The sequence below is a fragment of the Barbus barbus genome (genome assembly GCF_936440315.1).
Source record: "Barbus barbus genome assembly, chromosome: 9".
Taxonomy (NCBI): Eukaryota; Metazoa; Chordata; class Actinopteri; order Cypriniformes; family Cyprinidae; genus Barbus; species Barbus barbus.
The window spans coordinates 660,492-680,000 of NC_136737.1; the positions used below are offsets into that span (position 1 = coordinate 660,492).

Genomic DNA, 19,509 nt, shown 5'->3' on the forward strand with positions numbered 1-19,509 from the left:
TGGTAAAACATGACGCCGCAGCGAGGATTCGTCCTTTATTTCACACACCATCACTAGAACATCACACACACGGATCCTGTGTAAAGATAGAGGCTTCTCCGTTTAGGAGTGCACTTATTCTCTCACACAGTACTTTCATCTTGTTTTCTAGTAGAAATATCTAAACATTCACACACATCAAGATAGATTTACTGGCAGAAGACGAGAAGTCTTGTTTTCTGAGAAAAGTGAGGTTTTGCTTAAAACAAGCACAAATATCTGACAACGGGGTCTGAGAAATGATCTTAAATCAAATGAAAAACTAAATTATGACACATTTGTTCTTGTTCCACGCAAAAACTTTTATTGGCCAGCATTAAAAAAAACTCCACAGATCGACCACTAAGGTTCTTGCGGGTCCTAAAAACATGAAAATGTAACAAGGCTCAATTTTAAGAGTAATTTATGATCTACTGTCGATAAATTATAGCAGTTTGTTACATTGTGGTGTTTATATTGTAATTGTTCAGCCTTTAAAACATTTTATTTCATATTACTATAATGTAAGTGTTAATAATAATAAAATGATATAAAACAATTATATTTGGCACGACCTAATTATTGCAATCAATATTATTTTGAAAGCCAATATCTGACAACAGATCTTAATTCAAATGGAAAACTAAACCAACATTTATTCTTGTTCTAAGCAAAAACAATCATTAAACTTAAATCTATTTTTCAGAGGATTTCACTTTTCTGTTTTTTTTCAGAAAACAGGACTCAATACCGTAAGTCATTGTGAATCTCCAGTAAATGTATCTTGATTTAGAAATCTTTAGATATCTACTGGAAAACAATACAGATTTTTTAGTGAAAAACAAGCTCTGTGGAAAAATAACTTGACTTCGATGATAAATTACATCCATACAGAAAACATGAATTTGAAGCTGTTGATTTTTAAAAACATAACTATATCAGAGCATCTTAAAATTATTGTTGAGTTGTGTTTATTGCAGACTAAACTGAAAAGCCCAGAGGAAGCTCTGGAGGTGAATAGCTCTTCTCGGTGTAATGCAGAGAGGCTCGCAGCGGCTGGAGGTTTTGCGTGAGACGTCAAACGAGTCATTGGTTTTTCTTGGCCGGGGCTCTGGCGTGTGCGAGGAGGAGCGGCAGGAGCGCAAGCAGCGCAATCATCCCACCCAGCAGAGGCCGATAGAAGATCCATCCGGCGGCGATGGTGAGCAGCGACAGCGAACACGAGACACAGAGCGCAAAGATCTTCAGCCCTGCAGACACCAGCTCCCTCAACACAGGAACCCAGTCCACTGACCAGAGAGAGAGAGAGAGAGACAGTCACATCAGCCCTGAGAGAGAGAGTGTGTGTGTGTGTGTGTGTATTACCCAGTGTGTATATGACCCGTGTGCTCAGACTGACGCTCAGGAACATGAGGGCCCAGCCGCCGAGCCTCAGAGCCCAGGTCTTCATGTTGTTGAGCTGATGCTCTCGAGCGAACAGCTCCTGTGGGAACACGAGCACAAGCGTGAGCGTTACACCTGTGTCACGCATCCGTGTGACCTCTGACCCCACACACACACCTCTGCGGTCAGATCGCCCATGTACAGGATCTCCAGCACGTCTCCGGAGCGCGTCCTGAAGGGCCGGAGCTGATCGCCCCGCTGCATCGCCACCACGCTCACCTACAGCACACAGAGAGAGTCAGGGCTGATCAGCAGAGTCTCATGCACGGAGGAAAACATGCATTCAGTGAAGATGCTGATGCTTGTGATGTAAATAAATGAGATCTTTATAACAGTAGAGCAGATACTGACATAAAATGATCTAAATATCAGTCTATATCTGCAGTAATATGTCTCAGTAAGATGAGACTGAAATGATCCAGACATATAATGCAATGCTGATGGAGAGATGAAGAAACAAACGCTCCTCAGAAGATCCTGATGATCAGATTTGAGACGCACTGATCTAGAATATGATTGATGGAGAATCAAGTAAAGCTGAGCTGCTTCAGTCCAGTAAGAGTTCATCTGGAGATATGACTGCAGTTATTCTGACGCTTACTTGATCAAAATCAGTCAAGATTTGACACAGAAGCAGCAGCTGAAGCTGGACGCTTGCACAATTACACTAGAAGAGCTTTTACTGGATAAAACACTCAAACCTCTCCATCAGAGACAGAGACACAAGGAGACAGCAGAGTTTGATCATTTAATGCCTTTAAATAAAATACAGCAGTTTATGGTTAAAGGGATAGAGTGTTTCTTTCTTCTGTTGAATATATACTGAATTATATTTCCGTCAGACCTGCTCATCACTGGAGGAACTGACTGCTAGTGCAGGATGATGTCATGCTCAGAAAGCCATGCATCTGATTGGGCGTTCTCACCTTGTGGGCGGGGCCAGGATAGACTCCGTCACCGCTCAGACCGGCGTAAACGAAACGAACGCGAACATCTCCGACCTGAACCAAAAACACCACAGCGGTCACCATGGAAACCAGTGATATTCACGTGTGTGTGTTTGTGTGTGTGTACTGATGTGTGTGTGTGTGTGTGTGTGTGTGTGTGTGTGTGCGAGAGTCTGTGTGTGTGTGTGTGTGTGTGTGTGTGTGTGTGTGTGTGTGTGCGAGAGTCTGTGTGTGTGTGTGTGTGTGTGTGAGAGAGACTCTGTGTGTGTGAGACTGTGTGTGTGTACTGATGTGTGTGTGTGTGCGCGTGTGTGAGTGTGTTTGTGCGTATGTGTGTGTGTGCGAGAGTCTGTGTGTGTGTGTGTGTGTGTGTGTGAGAGTCTGTGTGTGTGTGTGTGTGAGAGAGACTCTGTGTGTGTGAGACTGTGTGTGTGTACTGATGTGTGTGTGTGTGCGCGTGTGTGAGTGTGTTTGTGCGTATGTGTGTGTGTGTGAGAGTCTGTGTGTGTGTGTGTGTGTGTGTGTGAGAGTCTGTGTGTGTGTGTGTGTGTGCATGTTTATGTGGTTTATGAGGACACAAATGTGTATAATGACATGGGTATGACAGAGGTATTACAATATGAAGGTGGTTTATGAGGACACTGCCTATGTCCCCGTAATTCAAAAGGCTTAAAAAACATACTAAATGGTGTTTTTTTGAAAATCTAAAAATGCACAAAGTCTCCTGTGAGGGCTAAGTTTAGGTGTAGGGTTGGTGTAGGGCAATAGCACACACAGTTTGTTCAGTATAAAAACCATTACGCCTATGGAGAGTCCCCATAAACCACAAAAACCAACATGTGTGTGTGTGTGTGTGTGTGTGTGTGTGTGTGTGTGTGTGTGTGTGTGTGTGTTCGCTCACCTCCGGGCGTCGAGGGTTGGCCGTGTGGTAAAAGTAATCGTCATACACCGTCAGGAAGGCGTTGGTAACAGGGACAGGAAGTCCTTGCAGGCTGAGCGTGTGGAAGTCGTTGATCTGCTGCAGCAGGCCTGGAAACACACACAGAGCGTCAGCACACCTGCAGCGGCTCCAGGAGCAGCAGCGAGAGCGAGAGCTACCTTCAGACACGAGCAGCCTCCCGACCCAAACGTCCGGCGCCACGACCGTCACGCTCTCCACCGCCATCGCGCTGAGAAACCACACACACACACACACACACACACACATCAGAAACACACCGCGCCGCAGTGATCGTCACAGCGCACGCTGCTCACCTGGGGTTCATGTGACCGACCTCCTGATCGAAGTGCCTGCTGCTGATGACCTCTGACCTCCACTCGGTGTCTGCAAGAAACACAAGCTCAGAGAGACGGCGGCGAGACGCGCGGAGGAGCGGCGGCGCTACACTCACTGTACGAGTACGTGGTCTCCGTCTTCTTCTCTCCGTTCTCCTCGTAGTCCCTGAGGTGGATGAGACAGACGCGAGTGAGTGAGTGAGTGATGAAGGTAGACGTGATGAAGCTGATTACAGACCTGCTCTCGCTGTGCTCCACCCACTGGTACATCTCCACCCTCCTCTGCAGCTTCACCGCCTGCACCGACACGCCGTAGTTGGGATCGTACAGCGGCTGCGACACAGACAACACCATCAGCTCATTACATCTACTCCAGACTCACATTAATATGTTCATTTCAAACATGTCAAGTCATTAAGTGTTTGTATTTCCAACACAAAATATATGGCACATAATAGTTATTGAAATGCTCCTCTTTGTCGAGTTTATGGACACTGAACGTCTTTCCTGAGGTTAATGTTGCGTCACGTGACATCGGTTGTCGTGACGTCACTACCTGGGCGGTCCGCAGCGGCGCGGACAGGTGAACCAGACGACCGTCGTTCTGAGGGTCCAGCGTCACGTCCGGGTGAAGAGACACGACCTGATTGAGACCCTCATCCAGAGCCGATGCCGTGCGCAGAGCGCGCCCCTGCAGACACAGATGATTGACACATGCACGCGCTGCATGACTGATCGATCATTGATTGATTGATTGATTGATTGATCGGGTCTCACCTCGTTCGTGAAGAGCACGTATAAGGACAGCGAGAACAGACAGACGCCCGCGATCACGCCGCCGGTGCTCGCGCTCAGACGCTCCAGGAACCCGGGGGACCGCTCCGCGTGAACGCGCGTGTGCTGCTCACCTGAAAACTGACAGGCGCGGTGTTTTTATTATTATTATTATTACTGCAGCAGTGAACGGATCTTATTAGCCACAGATCGGCGCGACTTACTGCTTCAGTCATTCTGTGTGTTTCAGGAACTCATCGAAGTCTTCTGCAGCTGCCGTTAAAAGCTATGTTTCCGGTTAAACTGAAGCTTTGAAACCACCTTATAATGCGAGAGAGCGCGAAACTCACTAAACTTGACCGGCTAAACGAGTCGAGGGCGTGTCTGGCGCGGAGCGTCCTGGGAAGTGTAGTCGCTTAATCACAGGGGCATGCTGGGACATGTAGTCATACATTGTTAAATTATATAGTTAAAAGCGATATTATGATCATTAACATCACGATTTTCTGTATAGCTGCTTTGAAATGATATATAAATAAACTTAACTTGAACTGAGTGCTCAGGACCAAATATCCGGTTAATCTCAGTGTCCTCATAAACCAAAGGCCATATATGTCATTTTTATGCATAAAATAAGGCCTGTATGAAGTGTTTAAAGAATTGAAGAATTGACCTCATAATGTGGATGTGTATATATTACGACTATGACCTTATATACCATGATGTGTGTGTGTAAGCGTCCTCTTAAACCAGCTAATGGTTTGCATAAAGTGTGTATAGATGTAGCCACAAAATAATATTGAGATTACTCTGATACAGACATTTCAAGCTATTACAATCTGAAAAGATCGTCTCATTTTGCTATTGGTCAGTGTGAGATCCACACATGCTTAAAATAGACCCTTTTCGACTGAGTAAAGTGTTTTAGCCATTGCTCGCTCTAGAAATAGTGCACATTTCCAGCTTCCAGTTACACACATCAACCATAACTCCTTCAACAACAGCCAGAAAGCTTGGAGTTGTGATTGATGATCAGCTGACTTTCTCAGACCACACTGCTAATTACTATCAGATTATACAAGATTAAGAAGATCAGGCCGTTTCTCTCAGAACATGCAACACAATCCTTGTTCAGGCTCTCGTTCTGTCCAGACTGGACTATGCTCACAATTAATCCAGAACACGGCAGCAGGATTAATCTTTAATGAGCCCAAAAGAGCGCACGTCACGCCTGTGTTCATCAGCGTGCACCGGCTACCAAGAGCTGCTCACTTCAAGACATTAATGTTTGCCTACAGAACCACCTCTGGCTCTGCTCCCCTTTACCTGAATTCATTACTTCAGACATATGTGCCTCTAGAAGCTTGCGTTCTGCAAGTGAACGATGCTTTATTCATCCTAAAGAGGCACAAAATCACAGACTTCACAGACTTCTTACATTAAATGTTCCCTTCTGCCCAACTCAATCCCAGCAGCTGAATCCTTAGCTATCTTCCAGAACCTCTTCCATCTTTACTTGACCCTCTAACTCTAGCACTCTATTCTAATTCTGTTCTTTAAAAAACATGTAGTTCTATAGCCGACAGACCATCGCTCTCTATATCTATTTGTGTGTATTAATATTTCATTATTAGTCAGTTTGTGTGTCGGCTCAATCATGCTATGAGTAAGATTACTACAAAACGCAGACACTAGCGCTTTGTGCCTGAGACTTAAAGTTGTTTTCATTAATAACAACAATAATAAATATAGCTGCAAGCAGCGATTACGGGGGTTCAAGCTCTTTAAGGGGTGGTATAGGGACTCATGCAGCTATCACAGAAGGTTCAAACACTCTCTGATGCTCCAGAAGGAATTACCATGCATTAAGAGCCGGGGGTGAAAACTTTTGAACAGAAGGAAGATGTGTACATTTTTATTATTTTGCCAAAATAAAATATTTTTTCATTTAGTACTCAAAAAGTTTTCAGCCCCGGCTCTTAATGCATTGTGCACTTTATTGCTGAAGTGTTGCGCAATGACTGGTGGGTAATTTTTTTAACTTGTGAGGGGAAGGATATGAGCTGTCAGATCATCTTTGGCCTTTATTAAAGAGTTTGGATGAGTGTTTTTAGTGGTTTCAACCAAAAATATAAACAATAGGAAGTGATTATAAAGACTAAAAACTACCGTAAAATAGCAACATCTAGTGGATCTTTTGAATATGAGGGAAGCTCTAGAGTAGATATATATTCTTTTATTTCATCCGCATCTGGACAACAGGGCAGTGTAGATGACCCATGTGCTTAACTATTCTGTGACAGTTATTCTGTAATTATATCAAATGTGTAGTGTGAATGTGTAACATGTTTAACACGGCACTGTATTGTCAATATAAATTAAACTTATATTCTCTGGGACTATTTCATTTTCCTGGTGCAGTTTTTGCATTATGAATTGATGCAGCATGTAATATTATAAATATTTGTATATAATTTATATGGTGTTTTTGTGTGTTTTATTTATGTCCAGACATTGTTTAAATCATTCATATAAATTCAAAAATGCTCCTTACAGTTATTTCCGGGCCTCGTATCCGTACCAGGGAAAAACCCAAGCAATGGTCACCTGTGGACATATACCATGTGATGGTTGTGGACAGATCAGAGAACTGATGAGCATGCATGAAGCACGTTCAAAGGTACTGCTAATAACGAGAAGGAAGATCAGCCGTAACCTGAAGAGTCGTGGGTATTTAAAAATCCTAAAATCTATGTTTCTGATCATATGCTGGACTGGAATACACCTGCTTTACTTATTTACTGTGGTAACGGTCACTTTTACAAAAAAGTCTCCACTAAAATAGAAGAAGCTTTCTTGAAATAGCATTGTTACTGATGTTTATATATATATATAGTGAAGTCATGGCTGCTGACATGCTTCCAGGCAGTGTTTGAAGAAGGTCATGAAACTGATATCGATATGCTTTTGAGGCAGAGCATAACAGTTCAATGACAGAACGAGCTTATTGATAACTAAGCAGTTATTTCATTTCTTAATACTGATTACTCTCTAGAAATGACTTCAGACACCATCTTTATTTTGCTCAACCAGACAGGATTGTGGGTATCAAGGCAGTAGGATACATCTATTCTGCATTCGACCGAATGAAGGTATCTCAGGAGGCAGGAAGTAAGGCTAACTCTGGATTCGACATGTCTTGATGCCTTCTTTCCTTCACATGTGTCTTTTAAAGGCAACATTTCCAGTTTCGCATGCAGCCTTCACTTCAGGGTTTGGTATCAGACACATGTTCTGTTTAGTAGTTCTGGGAACATGCTTGTTCTTCAGCTCTTGGTTGCATTGGGAATAGGGCTGGGTGCTATATTGAGTTTGTACGATATATCAATATATTCTTTATAAGCGATACGATATAAGGCAATAGCTTTTATATTGATTATACAGTAGTTTGAAACGAGCACATCTGAAAATATAGCGGAGGACACAGACTCTGCAACTGAGGAGAAAGTGCATAATACAATTTGTTCTAAACATGTGACAAACGTTATATGAAGGGCTTTTTAAAAAGCTGGTAAGAGATAGAAGCCTATAGTTTCAGGTTAAAGCAGCTCTCCATCAGATGCTCTGACTCAGGAGCGTAGCATCAGTTCAGGAGTTATACCTGTTCTTCTTTCAGTTAACCCTTGTCTTATTGACAGGTTTCATTTTTAATCATACCTTTTTGCCTAATTTATGATTATATTGTTATATATGATTATAAAACAGAAGGAAAGAAAGAGAGAAAAAAGAAAAAGAAAGAGAGAAAAACAACAGCTTGTCACTGGGACAGTACCATTAAAAGCACATCTTTGTACCTTATTTACCCCAAAAAGTTTCATAGTTGTACATTACGGTAGATATTGGTACTCTATATATGCACCTTTTTGAGTATAAGTTACAAAGATGTCCTTATAAGGGTACTATTGTTTACATATTTCAGATTGTATTTAGTGAGTGTTGTATGTAGAGTACATGGCACACAGTAATGGATACTTGCACATTCACATACTCCTTTATTCTGTTCTGTTCTATTATACATTAGTCTGATTAGTCTGTTAAAAGACATATCTTATCATAGACAATGCTGTAAATAATCTTTACCTCTGAAGCCTCACTGAAACTCATTCACTCTCAGCTGAATTCACTTCTGTCTCTGTCTACAGCAAATAAAGTAGTGTTTGAAACATGTACATACAGGGAATAGTGACATACAGAAGAAAATGACTAATTAAGTACACTGCTGGACAATAACCAATCATTTGTATCCTAAATTATCTTTAACACTTTAGAATGATAAACACATATTCACTATTAACTATGACTTTTGCCTCAATAAACTCTTCATTTACTGCTTATTAATAGCTTGTAAAGTAGTCGTTGTAGTTGTTAAGTTTAGGATTATGGGATGCAGAATATGGTCATGAAGAATACATAATAATATGTTCTTAAGTGCTAATAAACAACCAATATGCAAGCTAATAATCACCTACTGTAGTTAAAAATGATAGCTGAGAAGTTGTTCATCATACTAATGTTATTTATTATTTTTCTATATTTGACTAATTATGTGTTTTCTATGATTGGTCCATATATAATCCTACAAACGCGTGTGTATTAATAGATTTTATACAATATAAAAACAGCCAGGTGTTAAAAGCCACTCTATCAGTTGTTCTCAGCTGTGGAGTTTGTATTTCTTGTGTGATTCTGTCCTAACAAACCTAGCTGACTGTTTCTTCTTCATTCTTGACAACACATAAACACGTAAAGATAGTGCACTGATGACAGAGCAGCCCTAAATGAAGATCGGTTGCTGCAAACGCTGCAAAATCTCTGTTCAACATTATCTTTATTCTTATTTGTGTGTGTGTGTGTATATGAGTGTGTGTGTGTGTGTGTGTGTGTGTGTGTGCGCATGAGAGAGAGTGTGTGTATGTGTGTGTGTGTGTGTGTGTGTGTGCATGGGAGAGAGTGTGTGTATATGAGTGTGTGTGTGTGTGTGTGTGTGTCAGTGACCCTCACAAGACGCGAGGATTATGAGTTTAGGATAATATAATAATCACACACACACAGGCTGAGGCAGGCGGATGAAGAGTGTGTCTGGATTCGCTCGCAGAGCCTCAGGATGCCGGAGTTTGATGTGATTGTTCTGGGAACCGGACTGAAGGTAAGAAACAATTGCATCCTGATCTGAGATCAGATTAGATCAGCCAGTCTTAAAAAGTTAGACTTCTCATTCTTTTCCTTCAATACCAGTCATGACTTTAAATTCAGTTGCAAAAAGATAGATTGGTTTTAATTTGAATATGAAAAGTAAGACTGATTACCCCTTGTCTGTTTATGTAACGGGCCCCAGGTGCGCTGAGGCCAGACGGAGCTCGAGTCTGGACCCCAGATAATCTCAGATCGATCACTAGATCTGTGTGTGATGATCAATGATCTGTGTGCTGCAGGAATGTGTTTTATCTGGACTGATGTCCGTCAACGGGAAGAAGGTCCTTCATATGGACTCCAACCCGTATTATGGAGGAGAAAGTGCCTCAATTTCCCCTCTGGAGGAGGTAAATGTACATGAAAACACACACACACACAAACACACAAACACACACACCTCTCACACACATTAATGTGTGTTTGTTCTTCTGAACAGCTTTATAAGAGGTTCCAGGTTTCTGCTCCTTCAAAATCAATGGGATGCGGGAAAGACTGGAACGTGGATCTGATTCCCAAGTTCCTGCTTGCAAACGGTAAGAGTGTGTGTGTATCTCTCTCTCTCTGTGTGTGTGTGTGAGTGTGTATCTCTCTCTCGGTCTCGCTCTGTGTGTGTGTGTGTGTGTGTGTATCTCTCTCTCTCTCTCTGTGTGTGTGTGTGTGTGTGTGTGTGTGTGTATCTCTCTCTCTCTCTCTGTGTGTGTGTGTGTGTATCTCTCTCTCTCTCTCTGTGTGTGTGTGTGTGTATCTCTCTCTCTCTCTGTGTGTGTGTGTGTGTGTGTGTGTGTGTGTGTGTGTATCTCTCTCTGTGTGTGTGTGTGTGTGTGTGTGTGTGTGCGAGTGTGTATCTCTCTCTCTGTGTCATATTGCGTCTCGATTTAAGTGTAAGTTCAAGTTCAAGTTTATTTGTATAGCGCTTTTTACGATACAAATCGTTGCAAAGCACCTCTACAGGAAATATATTTATATATTGCAGAACCTTAATATATTTAACTTATGGCAATATTAGGTAATTCTGTATGTTGTCTGAGCGTTGGCATCCTCTGAGGTCCTCTGAGGGGTTGGCATCATCTTTCCTCAGGTGTTCGGTCATCTCAGATCATTTAAGGGTTGGATCCAGACTGAAGCTTCTGTAATTCCTAGTTACCACGGGATGTTAATCAACAGAGAAACAAATAGAGACATAATTAGCGTAGCTGCTGTTCCATCTAAGCAAAAATGATTTGTTCAACCCAAGCTAAAGAATAATAATAATGTACATTTGATCAGATATAACTGCAGTACAAGATTATAAGATGCATTATGTGAATGCTTGGCTAAAGAGATGTGTCTTTAATCTAGATTTAAACAGAGAGAGTGTGTCTGAACCCCGAACGTTATCAGGAAGGCTATTCCAGAGTTTGGGAGCCAAATGTGAAAAAGCTCTACCTCCTTTAGAGGACTTTGCTATCCTAGGTACTACCAAAAGTCCAGAGTTTTGCGACCTTAGAGAGCGGGTTGGATTGTAGCGTGGTAGAAGACGAGTTAGATACGCAGGTGCTAAACCATTTAGGGCCTTATAGGCAAGTAATAATATTTAGTAAATGATACGGAACTGAATAGGTAGCCAGTGCAGAGACTGTAAAATTGGGGTAATATGATCATATTTTCTTGACCTGGTAAGAACTCTAGCCGCTGCATTTTGGACTATCTGTAGCTTGTTTATTGAAGATGCAGGACAACCAGCTAGCAGTGCATTACAATAGTCCAGTCTAGAGGTCATGAATGCATCAACTAGCTTTTCTGCATCAGAAACAGGTAGCATGTTTCGAAGCTTGGCAATGTTTCTAAGATGGAAGAATGCTGTTTTTGTAACATGGGAAATATGATTTTCAAAGGACAAGTTGCTGTCTAATATAACACCCAGATGTTTGACTTTAGAGGATGTGACAGTGCATCCGTCTAGTTGCAAATTATAATCCACGAGATTCTGTGTACTGTTTTTGGTCCAATAAGTAATATCTCTGCTTTATCTGAATTTAATAGGAGGAAATTATTGGTCATCCAATCTTTTACATTTTTTACACAATCTGATAGTTGAGAAGTTTCATCTGGTCTTGTTGAGAGATATAGTTGAGTATCATCAGCATAACAAGGAAAACTAATCGTAAAGCGAGTTACTGATTTTGAGGGCTGAATATGATAAGTTGTCTGCTTTCAGAGCCGCCTCCAGTCTTATGAGACTAAAGCAATCATTCTTTGAACAAGGAGATAAATCGGGTAAATTATTAGCATGGCAGAGCAAACAATTAGAGGTCAAAACACCAATCATAACTGTTATGACTAATGAAAAGGTTGCATTGGATCCCATAGAAATTAATGATGCTTTTAGAGGCTACTATAAAGAATTATATGATACAAAAACGAGATTAATTCTAAAAATCTAATTAGGTTTTTAGATGATCTACCTATACCTCATCTCCCAGATGAACATGAAGATGATCTGGAGATGGAAATTAACAAAGAAGAAATAGGGAATGCTATCGATAGCATGAAGGCTGGAAATAGGGCAGGACCGGACGGTCTTCCAATAGATCTGTATTAAAAATTAAAAATAAACTGCTAACTCCACTAGTGGAAATGTTTCTGGAGGCATTTCAGAAAGGCAGTTTCCCACCGTCTATGAATAGTGCTCTAATTATTTTACTCCCAAAACCAGGTAAATACTTAGGTGTACAGATTGTGCCAAGATTGGAAAACATTGTTGATGCTAACTATGAACCTTTAATGATAGAAATTAATGAGTCAATTGATAGATGGATGTCACTACCAGTATCTTTAATTGGGAGAATTAATATTTTAAAAATGAATATATTACCCAAACTACTTTATTTATTTCAAAATATTCCATTACCGCCACCTTCAGATTTGTTCTCAAAAATCAAAACTATGTTTGTTAGATTTCTATGGACCAATAGGAGGGCAAGGCTCCGCTTGTCTTTGCTGTACTTATCATTTGATGGAGGAGGTTTGAAATGTCCAAACACTGGGCTGCACAGCTGAGGTCTGCTATCTTTCATCAGCTGAGTCTCCGCATTGGACAGACATGGAATCTCACAATCTCACTTTACCTCTTCCCTCATACATATATTCGGACACAGCAAAAAACTACGAAAACTAACTAAAAACCCAATTGTAAGACATATGTTAAAGGTATGGTATGATGTGCAAAATTACTTAAAAGACTTGCATCCATTATCTCAATATAGTCCGATGGGGGGAAGCAGTTTTTTGTACCAGGAAGAGCGGATGCAACGTTCAAATTGTGGGAATCGAAGGGACTTAAAATAATTCAAGATCTTTATTTGAGAGACTCTGATATTATGATGTCTTTTGAGGAGTTGAGGCTTAAATTCAGCCTTAATAGGAAACAAATACCTCCAGCTGAGAAGCTTCATTAAAGCAAATCTAGATAATGCTCTTAATAGACCTCCACATTCATCTTTAGAAAAAATGATGATAACGGATAATCTGAGGAAGGGTTTCATATCTGAATTTTACGAGCTGCTGACAACGAACTCATCTGAGAATTCACAGTATAAGTTGAATGCATGGAAGGAAGATTTGAATTCTCGGATGAGGATTGTACTAAAGTTCACACTGTCAATAAATACACGGCTTAAACTTATACAGTATAAGTGGTTAATGCGGACGTATGTAACACTGGTGGAATTAAATAGATATCATAAAAACATACCAGACATATGCACAAAAAATGTATAGCTCTGATGTGGACAAAGACACACAGACCAAGTACTACTCAACGGATAAGACCGATGTTGTCAAGCCTTCCATTAGAAAAGATAACCTACATATTAAAGGCTAAACAGCATGTATTTGAAAACACTTATATTAAAGATTTGGATTTGACAGAAGAAGAAGTGGAAGACTAATCCTTGTAGATCGATAAATTATTCAACAAATATTTTCTTCATGTTGTATTCAGTATGATTATAAAAGTCCATTTTGAGTAGATTACCATGGGCTAAACAAGAGGAGCATTCTCGTTCAGTGTTGTGTGTTTGTTTGTTGTGGTGATTTAACTTGGTAAAGTAAATGCAGCAATCTTACGGATGTATGGAATTTAGACAAATGTGTACGATTGTAAAAAGCTGTGTTTCAAAGTGTTTAAAAAATGAAAATAAAATAAAAATATTGTGGAAAAAAGAATGCTATAGGGGATATATTCACACGTTATAGGAACGAAAATGATAGTGTATAAAATAGTTTTTTAGACGATAAAGAATCAACTTGACGGAGCTCAAACTCAAAACACGCAGTCACAAATCAGCGCATGTGATTCATCTCAAGTGTACTGATCAACTTCTGATGAATTATTCACATCGCAGCACTCATAGCGCCCTGGTTTCCTTCAGGTCCTCTGGTGAAGATGCTGCTGTACACTGAGGTCACGCGGTATCTGGACTTCAAGGTGATCGAAGGCAGTTTCGTGTATAAAGGAGGGAAGATTCACAAAGTCCCCTGCACTGAGACTGAGACGCACAATTCAGGTAACACTGTGATTACGGTTTTCATTGATAGTCCACCTTTTTCATTTGAAGTAGCTGAAGTTTGTTTGTGTTTAATTTGATTAGTTTTCTTTAAATGTCTATTTCTTTTATTTTAATACTTCAACTTAAACAGATGAGTCCTCTGCACAATCTGACTTTGTTGCAGCCTAGAATTGAACCTCTGGTCTCATCTGGCCTAGTCTCAGCCTCAGACGTTTGTTCCCCACGGACCGATGCATATGCCACACTTTTCTGGAAGCACTTCAGGAATATCGCAGTCGTAATCTGACTGGTTGAATTAAACCGGATTTCCAGGAGATGCGCGTGTCAAAAGTGTTGATTTTCGGTCCGCCGGGAAACAAAGATGCCGTGGTGCCAAACTCCCTCACGAAAGAAGAAAGCCGGCGTGTTTACAGCTGTGACGATGAATGCTTATCACAGCTTATCACAGTAAACGCTGGGCTTTCAGAAGTATGTCAAATATTTAAAGTTTGCGGCTTAAAATCTTTCAAATACATCTGAGAGTTTCACACACCGGTTTGCTATTGTCATTTCCACGGCCCGAAACGTGACGCTAAAAGACACGGACTATGATTGGTTGTTTGGCATGCCTCATGGGCGGGCCTGGGCCAATGAAAGTGGACATATATTCAGACCTTCTGCCGTCAGTCTGAAGGTCTGGCTATGTGAGACTACATCTGGCCATGTTTTCCTGTTTAATACTATAAAGCTGCTTTGACACAATCTGCACTGTAAAAACCACTATATAAATGATGGTAAAACAATAAAAAAAACTTGTTGCCTTAGCAAGAGGAGAAAGAAAAGTTTTTATATTTTATTTCAGTTACAGAGTGTCTTATTTCTAGTGTCGGAGGTGTTTTTTGTGGTTTTGGTTTGATTGGTATTAGTGTTTTTCTCCAGATCTGATGGGGATGTTCGACAAGCGACGCTTCCGTAAATTCATGTCCTTCGTCCTGAACTTCGAGGAGAACGATCCGCGGACGTATCACGACATGGACCCGCACAGAACCACCATGAGAGACGTGTTTCGCCATTTCGACCTGGGAGACGATGTGGTGGAGGTCACAGGTCACGCTCTGGCCCTTCACATCAACGACGAGTGAGCGACGCAAGAAAACGTGTCAGACGTAAACACGAATGCCTTACAGTCATAAAACCAACTGTGAAGTGTTCATGTCGATGTCAGCTATGATGCACACCTTTTAGATTTTTCATATTTATTCAAATAAACTGTCAAATCAGTAAATAAAATACAAATGTGCCATATTTTAAAGCTGAATAGCATTTTGTGTTTGAGCACATTCAGTAGTGAAAAATAGCCATTTTTACATTTGATTTGACAGTTTATTTTAATAAATATTAAAAATCTAAAAGGTGTGCATCATAGCTGACAGACAGATAGATGAACACTGCCATTGGTTTTATGACTGCAAGTCATTCTCTTCAAATGCTGTTGAAATTAGAAACGTGTATACCAACGTCCGATGTAACTTTAAAGACGGTCCCTAAATTTGCGAATATCATCCAAAGTCAAGCTACCTTTACGCCAGTGTTCACAAATCATTTTTCAGATCGGCACTTCGTAGAAAACATTAACCCATTAATACAGTACAGTTAAAGTATAGGCCTGCACAAATACACATCCCTTATGAAAATTAACCATAATTTTATATAGTAAAAGTGTAGTAACCATGATTTTTAACTATAGTTTTACTACAAGTACCATGGTTAAACTATGGTTAGTGTTGCAAAACTATGGTAAATTTGTGGTTGCCATGATGTAACTATAGTGAACACGTTTGGTAGTAAAACCAAGGTTAATTTTTAATTGAAGGGATGTGTTGTGCACCTTAAGAGGACACATAGGATGAATACAGAGATGCAGTTTTGCTGTGTGTGTGTCAGCTATCTGGAGCAGCCGTGTCTGATGACCATAAACCGGATCAAGCTGTACTCGGAGTCTCTGGCGCGCTACAGTCTCAGCCCGTTCCTCTACCCGCTGTTCGGTCTGGGCGAGCTGCCGCAGGGCTTCGTCAGGTAACGTTCACTCCTCTCTTCTCATGAGTGATGTGGGTCTCACAGGTGAAGCCTGACACGGGCATTTCGCTCCGCAGGCTCAGCGCCGTCTACGGGAACAGCTACCTGCTAAACCGCCGCGTGGATGAAATCCTGATGGAGGATGGGAAAGTGGCGGCGGTGCGATCCGAGGGCGAGGTGAGCACAAACACACCTTCCCCTGATAGCACACATACATCACGGAGACGTCTGCATGACATCTGGAAGACCAGTGTTTGCTCATCTGCATTACGTCTGTTGGATGTTTCCTATCAGATATCAAATAGACGTCTATTAGATGTCTTTAAGACGTTTATGGTTTAGAATGTATGTAAAACTGACGTCTGTCAGATGTTTGTACGCAGCTTTCCAGATCAAGAGATCTTTAACAGACATCTTGCAGATGTACGTGTGCTATCTGGGTCATCATCACACAATCCCTGACCCTAACCCAATAACCATGATCTGACTGCGTTTACGCCTCGACGAAGGTCTTCCGCTGTAAGCAGCTGATTTGTGACCCGAGCTACGTGCCGGAGCGTGTGAAGAAAGTCGGTCGCGTCATTCGCGTCATCTGCATACTCAACCACCCCATCAAAAACACCCACGACGCCAACTCCTGCCAGATCGTCATCCCGCAGACGCACCTCAACAGGAAGTCAGGTGAGCCACGGAACCTGCTTGAAGTGGAAAACACTGGAGTATTCTATTTCAACTTCCTGCATTACTATTGTGCACATCAAATATGGTAAGAGAAGCTCAAATGCTCATGCTTGATGTGCAAGAACCAGTGATGTTTGTCTTTGCAAATCAAGCACGTGTGTACAGCTCAGGCCCAGCTCCAGAATCAAATCACTGAGGGTGCTTCTTCAATTAGTGAGGGTGCTCTAACCTTTATATATATATATACGTATACACAGTATATTTTAGCGTTACAGTAATATATATAAAGGTTTTAGTGCCATCCATTGCTATGGCGCAAAGAGCGCTCCGTTTATAATCACTAAACTTTTTCACTCATCTTAGTTCATCGCAACTACATCTCACATAGTTATGTTATAATCAATTAAGTTCTCTACGCTGCTCAATTAATCTCTTATTTACATTGCGTTGACACTCTGTTATAATGAGATGATTCCACCTGAACAAAAACTGCAGCGATTCTAGCGATAGCGGTGAGCGGATTCTAACCTGATTGGCTGTTGGGTTCAAGAAATCCTCAGATATGTCTGTGATTGGCTACATTGCTCAACGCTGCAAAATCACATTGAAATAGAAACCAATCTCCAAAGCCCAAATGCACTGGATAGTTTGCCAAATCTGCAATGAAAAGCCATTATTACAGCTTCAACTGAGGATGCTCTTGATTACCGTCGACCAGAAGTCTAGTCGACGCTACAGAGCTCTGAGCACCAGAACGACCAGACACAGGAACAGTTTCTTCCCTCAGGCAATCCATCTCATGAACACTCAATAATAAACGTGGAACACACAACTATAATACACTATCCATTCACCACACTCACTTATTTTATTATTATTTTTCTCATTTCTAATTTGCACATACTTGATCTGTACATACATAGTCGCCTATATTATATATTGTGTTTTTTTTGCTGCTGCTTTGTACATTGGTTATTGGCTATTTCTTGTTATTTTGTTTTATTACCTGTGTCCTGTCCTGTTACTGTCCTTCTGTTGCACTGTGGAGCTTCTGTCATTATAACACATTCCTTGTATGTGTAAACAAACTTGGCCAATAAAGCTCATTCTTCTGATTGATTTCATCTGAGGGTGCTTAGCACCTTCTAGCTCCCCCATAAAACCGGGAATGGTTGAGCTTCAGTCGTAGCTTTCATCAGGGATATTTCTGGCTCCAGAAATCCACTATTAAATTATGGTTTACGAATCATTATTCAGATTGGGACTCGGGAGCACAAATCATTTGATTCAGATTGGAATATGTATAACCACAGTTTTACTACAAATACCTTGGTTAAACTATGGTTACTGTAGCAAAACCATGGTTAATTTGTGGTTTCCATGGTTTAACTGTACTAACCATGTTTTTTTGGTTTTGGAGTAAAGGATGTGTTGCCAGGTTAACAACAACACAAAAATAAACACATTTACACCTTAAGAGGACACATATGCTGAGTAGGCATACTGCGGTAGTACAGTTTGGTGTTTGTGTGCAGATATCTACATCTGTTTGCTGTCCTTCGCTCATAACGTGGTGGCGGAAGGCAAGTACATGGCCGTGGTCAGCACGATGGTGGAAACCTGCAACCCGGAGAAGGAGGTCCAGCCCGGTCTGGCCCTGCTGGAGCCCATCATAGAGAAGTGAGCAGCACACAGCTGAGACGCGGCGTGTTGTTCACACGTGTCACTCACGGTTGCTTTGTCCCGCAGGTTTGTGAGCGTCAGTAACCTGATGGTCCCCACGGACGACGGCCGCAGGAGTCAGGTAATGAGCGCTCCGCTGCGCTAACCACGCCAGCGAACCAACCCCGCTGATGACTGCGTTTCTCATCTAGATCTTCGTCTCCCGCTCGTACGACCACACGCCACACTTCCAGACCGAGACGGACGACATCTTGGATCTGTACCGCCGCGTCACGGGGTCAGAGTTCACCTTCAAGGATCCCAGAGACGCCGACGCCGACTCTGACGACTGAACGAGCGCCACAACACCAAACCCACGCATTCCAACACAAAACACGGCTGCAGTGTTTCTTTTTCATCTATAGATTAGCATTTCTTATTCCAGTCACATACAGTTAGTATACAAAACGTATACATATATATAATGAGTCACAAAGAATCGTTTGTTAAAAGATGAAGCGGTGCTAGATCTGCATCACAAACCATAAGTAAATGATTTCATAATTCTGCATTTGGAAATTAGCGTTTTAGTTTGATCATGTTGTGCAAAAAACTTTATTAACATTATAAGTAAATTTTGCCATGTCATGACTTCTTTAAGGCTCAGTATTTCCTTCTGCAGTGGATTGTTTGAGACAGACGCATTAAAACACACATTTCTGTGTTTTCCAGCACTTTTAACACACTTCACCACTTGTTTCTCGCTCCCGGTTGCGTTTTTCCTGGAGTCCTACAGTATAGTTAGAGCTACGTTCACACGGTCAGTCCAGATCTGATTATTTGTGTATCCG

At 41.3% G+C, this 19,509-nt stretch overlaps 2 protein-coding genes across 3 annotated transcripts in view; one reads left to right on the plus strand and one right to left on the minus strand.

The window, feature by feature from the left end:
• Positions 1–22: 22 nt before the first annotated feature.
• Positions 23–4,843, minus strand: LOC306875571 (transmembrane protein 43-like). The gene is made up of 12 exons (XM_079426242.1): positions 4,682–4,843; positions 4,461–4,598; positions 4,240–4,374; positions 3,922–4,016; positions 3,800–3,849; positions 3,663–3,732; positions 3,507–3,577; positions 3,310–3,437; positions 2,388–2,462; positions 1,579–1,680; positions 1,384–1,501; positions 23–1,307 (listed from the first exon to the last, which is right to left on the minus strand). The coding sequence occupies exons 1-12, from the start codon at positions 4,691–4,693 to the stop codon at positions 1,105–1,107; spliced, it is 1,197 nt and encodes a 398-aa protein (XP_079282368.1). The 5' UTR covers positions 4,694–4,843; the 3' UTR covers positions 23–1,104.
• Positions 4,844–9,441: 4,598 nt separating this feature from the next.
• LOC306874447 (rab GDP dissociation inhibitor alpha) overlaps positions 9,442–19,509 on the plus strand; it is a 10,166-nt gene continuing 98 nt past the window's right edge. The window contains exons 1-11 of one of the 2 annotated variants that reach the window (XM_079424496.1): positions 9,442–9,663; positions 9,950–10,057; positions 10,147–10,243; positions 14,123–14,257; positions 15,179–15,377; positions 16,184–16,315; positions 16,393–16,492; positions 16,825–16,996; positions 18,532–18,676; positions 18,746–18,800; positions 18,871–19,509. The exon at positions 18,871–19,509 is cut by the window's right edge and continues 98 nt beyond it. In XM_079424496.1, the coding sequence (XP_079280622.1) occupies positions 9,622–9,663; positions 9,950–10,057; positions 10,147–10,243; positions 14,123–14,257; positions 15,179–15,377; positions 16,184–16,315; positions 16,393–16,492; positions 16,825–16,996; positions 18,532–18,676; positions 18,746–18,800; positions 18,871–19,011 (1,326 nt within the window). In that variant the 5' untranslated portion in view covers positions 9,442–9,621 and the 3' untranslated portion in view covers positions 19,012–19,509. Of the gene's footprint in view, positions 9,664–9,852; positions 10,058–10,146; positions 10,244–14,122; positions 14,258–15,178; positions 15,378–16,183; positions 16,316–16,392; positions 16,493–16,824; positions 16,997–18,531; positions 18,677–18,745; positions 18,801–18,870 lie in introns of both variants that reach the window. The other variant, XM_079424497.1, reaches the window with a different exon arrangement.

What these genes read in the sequence shown, in the direction of transcription:
- LOC306875571 (XM_079426242.1), bottom strand. An exon ending in GAGGCTGCTCGTGTCTGAAG is followed by an intron (nt 3,438 to 3,506) that starts GTAGCTCTCGCT and finishes GTGTGTTTCCAG; the next exon opens with GCCTGCTGCAGCAGATCAAC. An exon ending in TGGGCGATCTGACCGCAGAG is followed by an intron (nt 1,502 to 1,578) that starts GTGTGTGTGTGG and finishes GTGTTCCCACAG; the next exon opens with GAGCTGTTCGCTCGAGAGCA.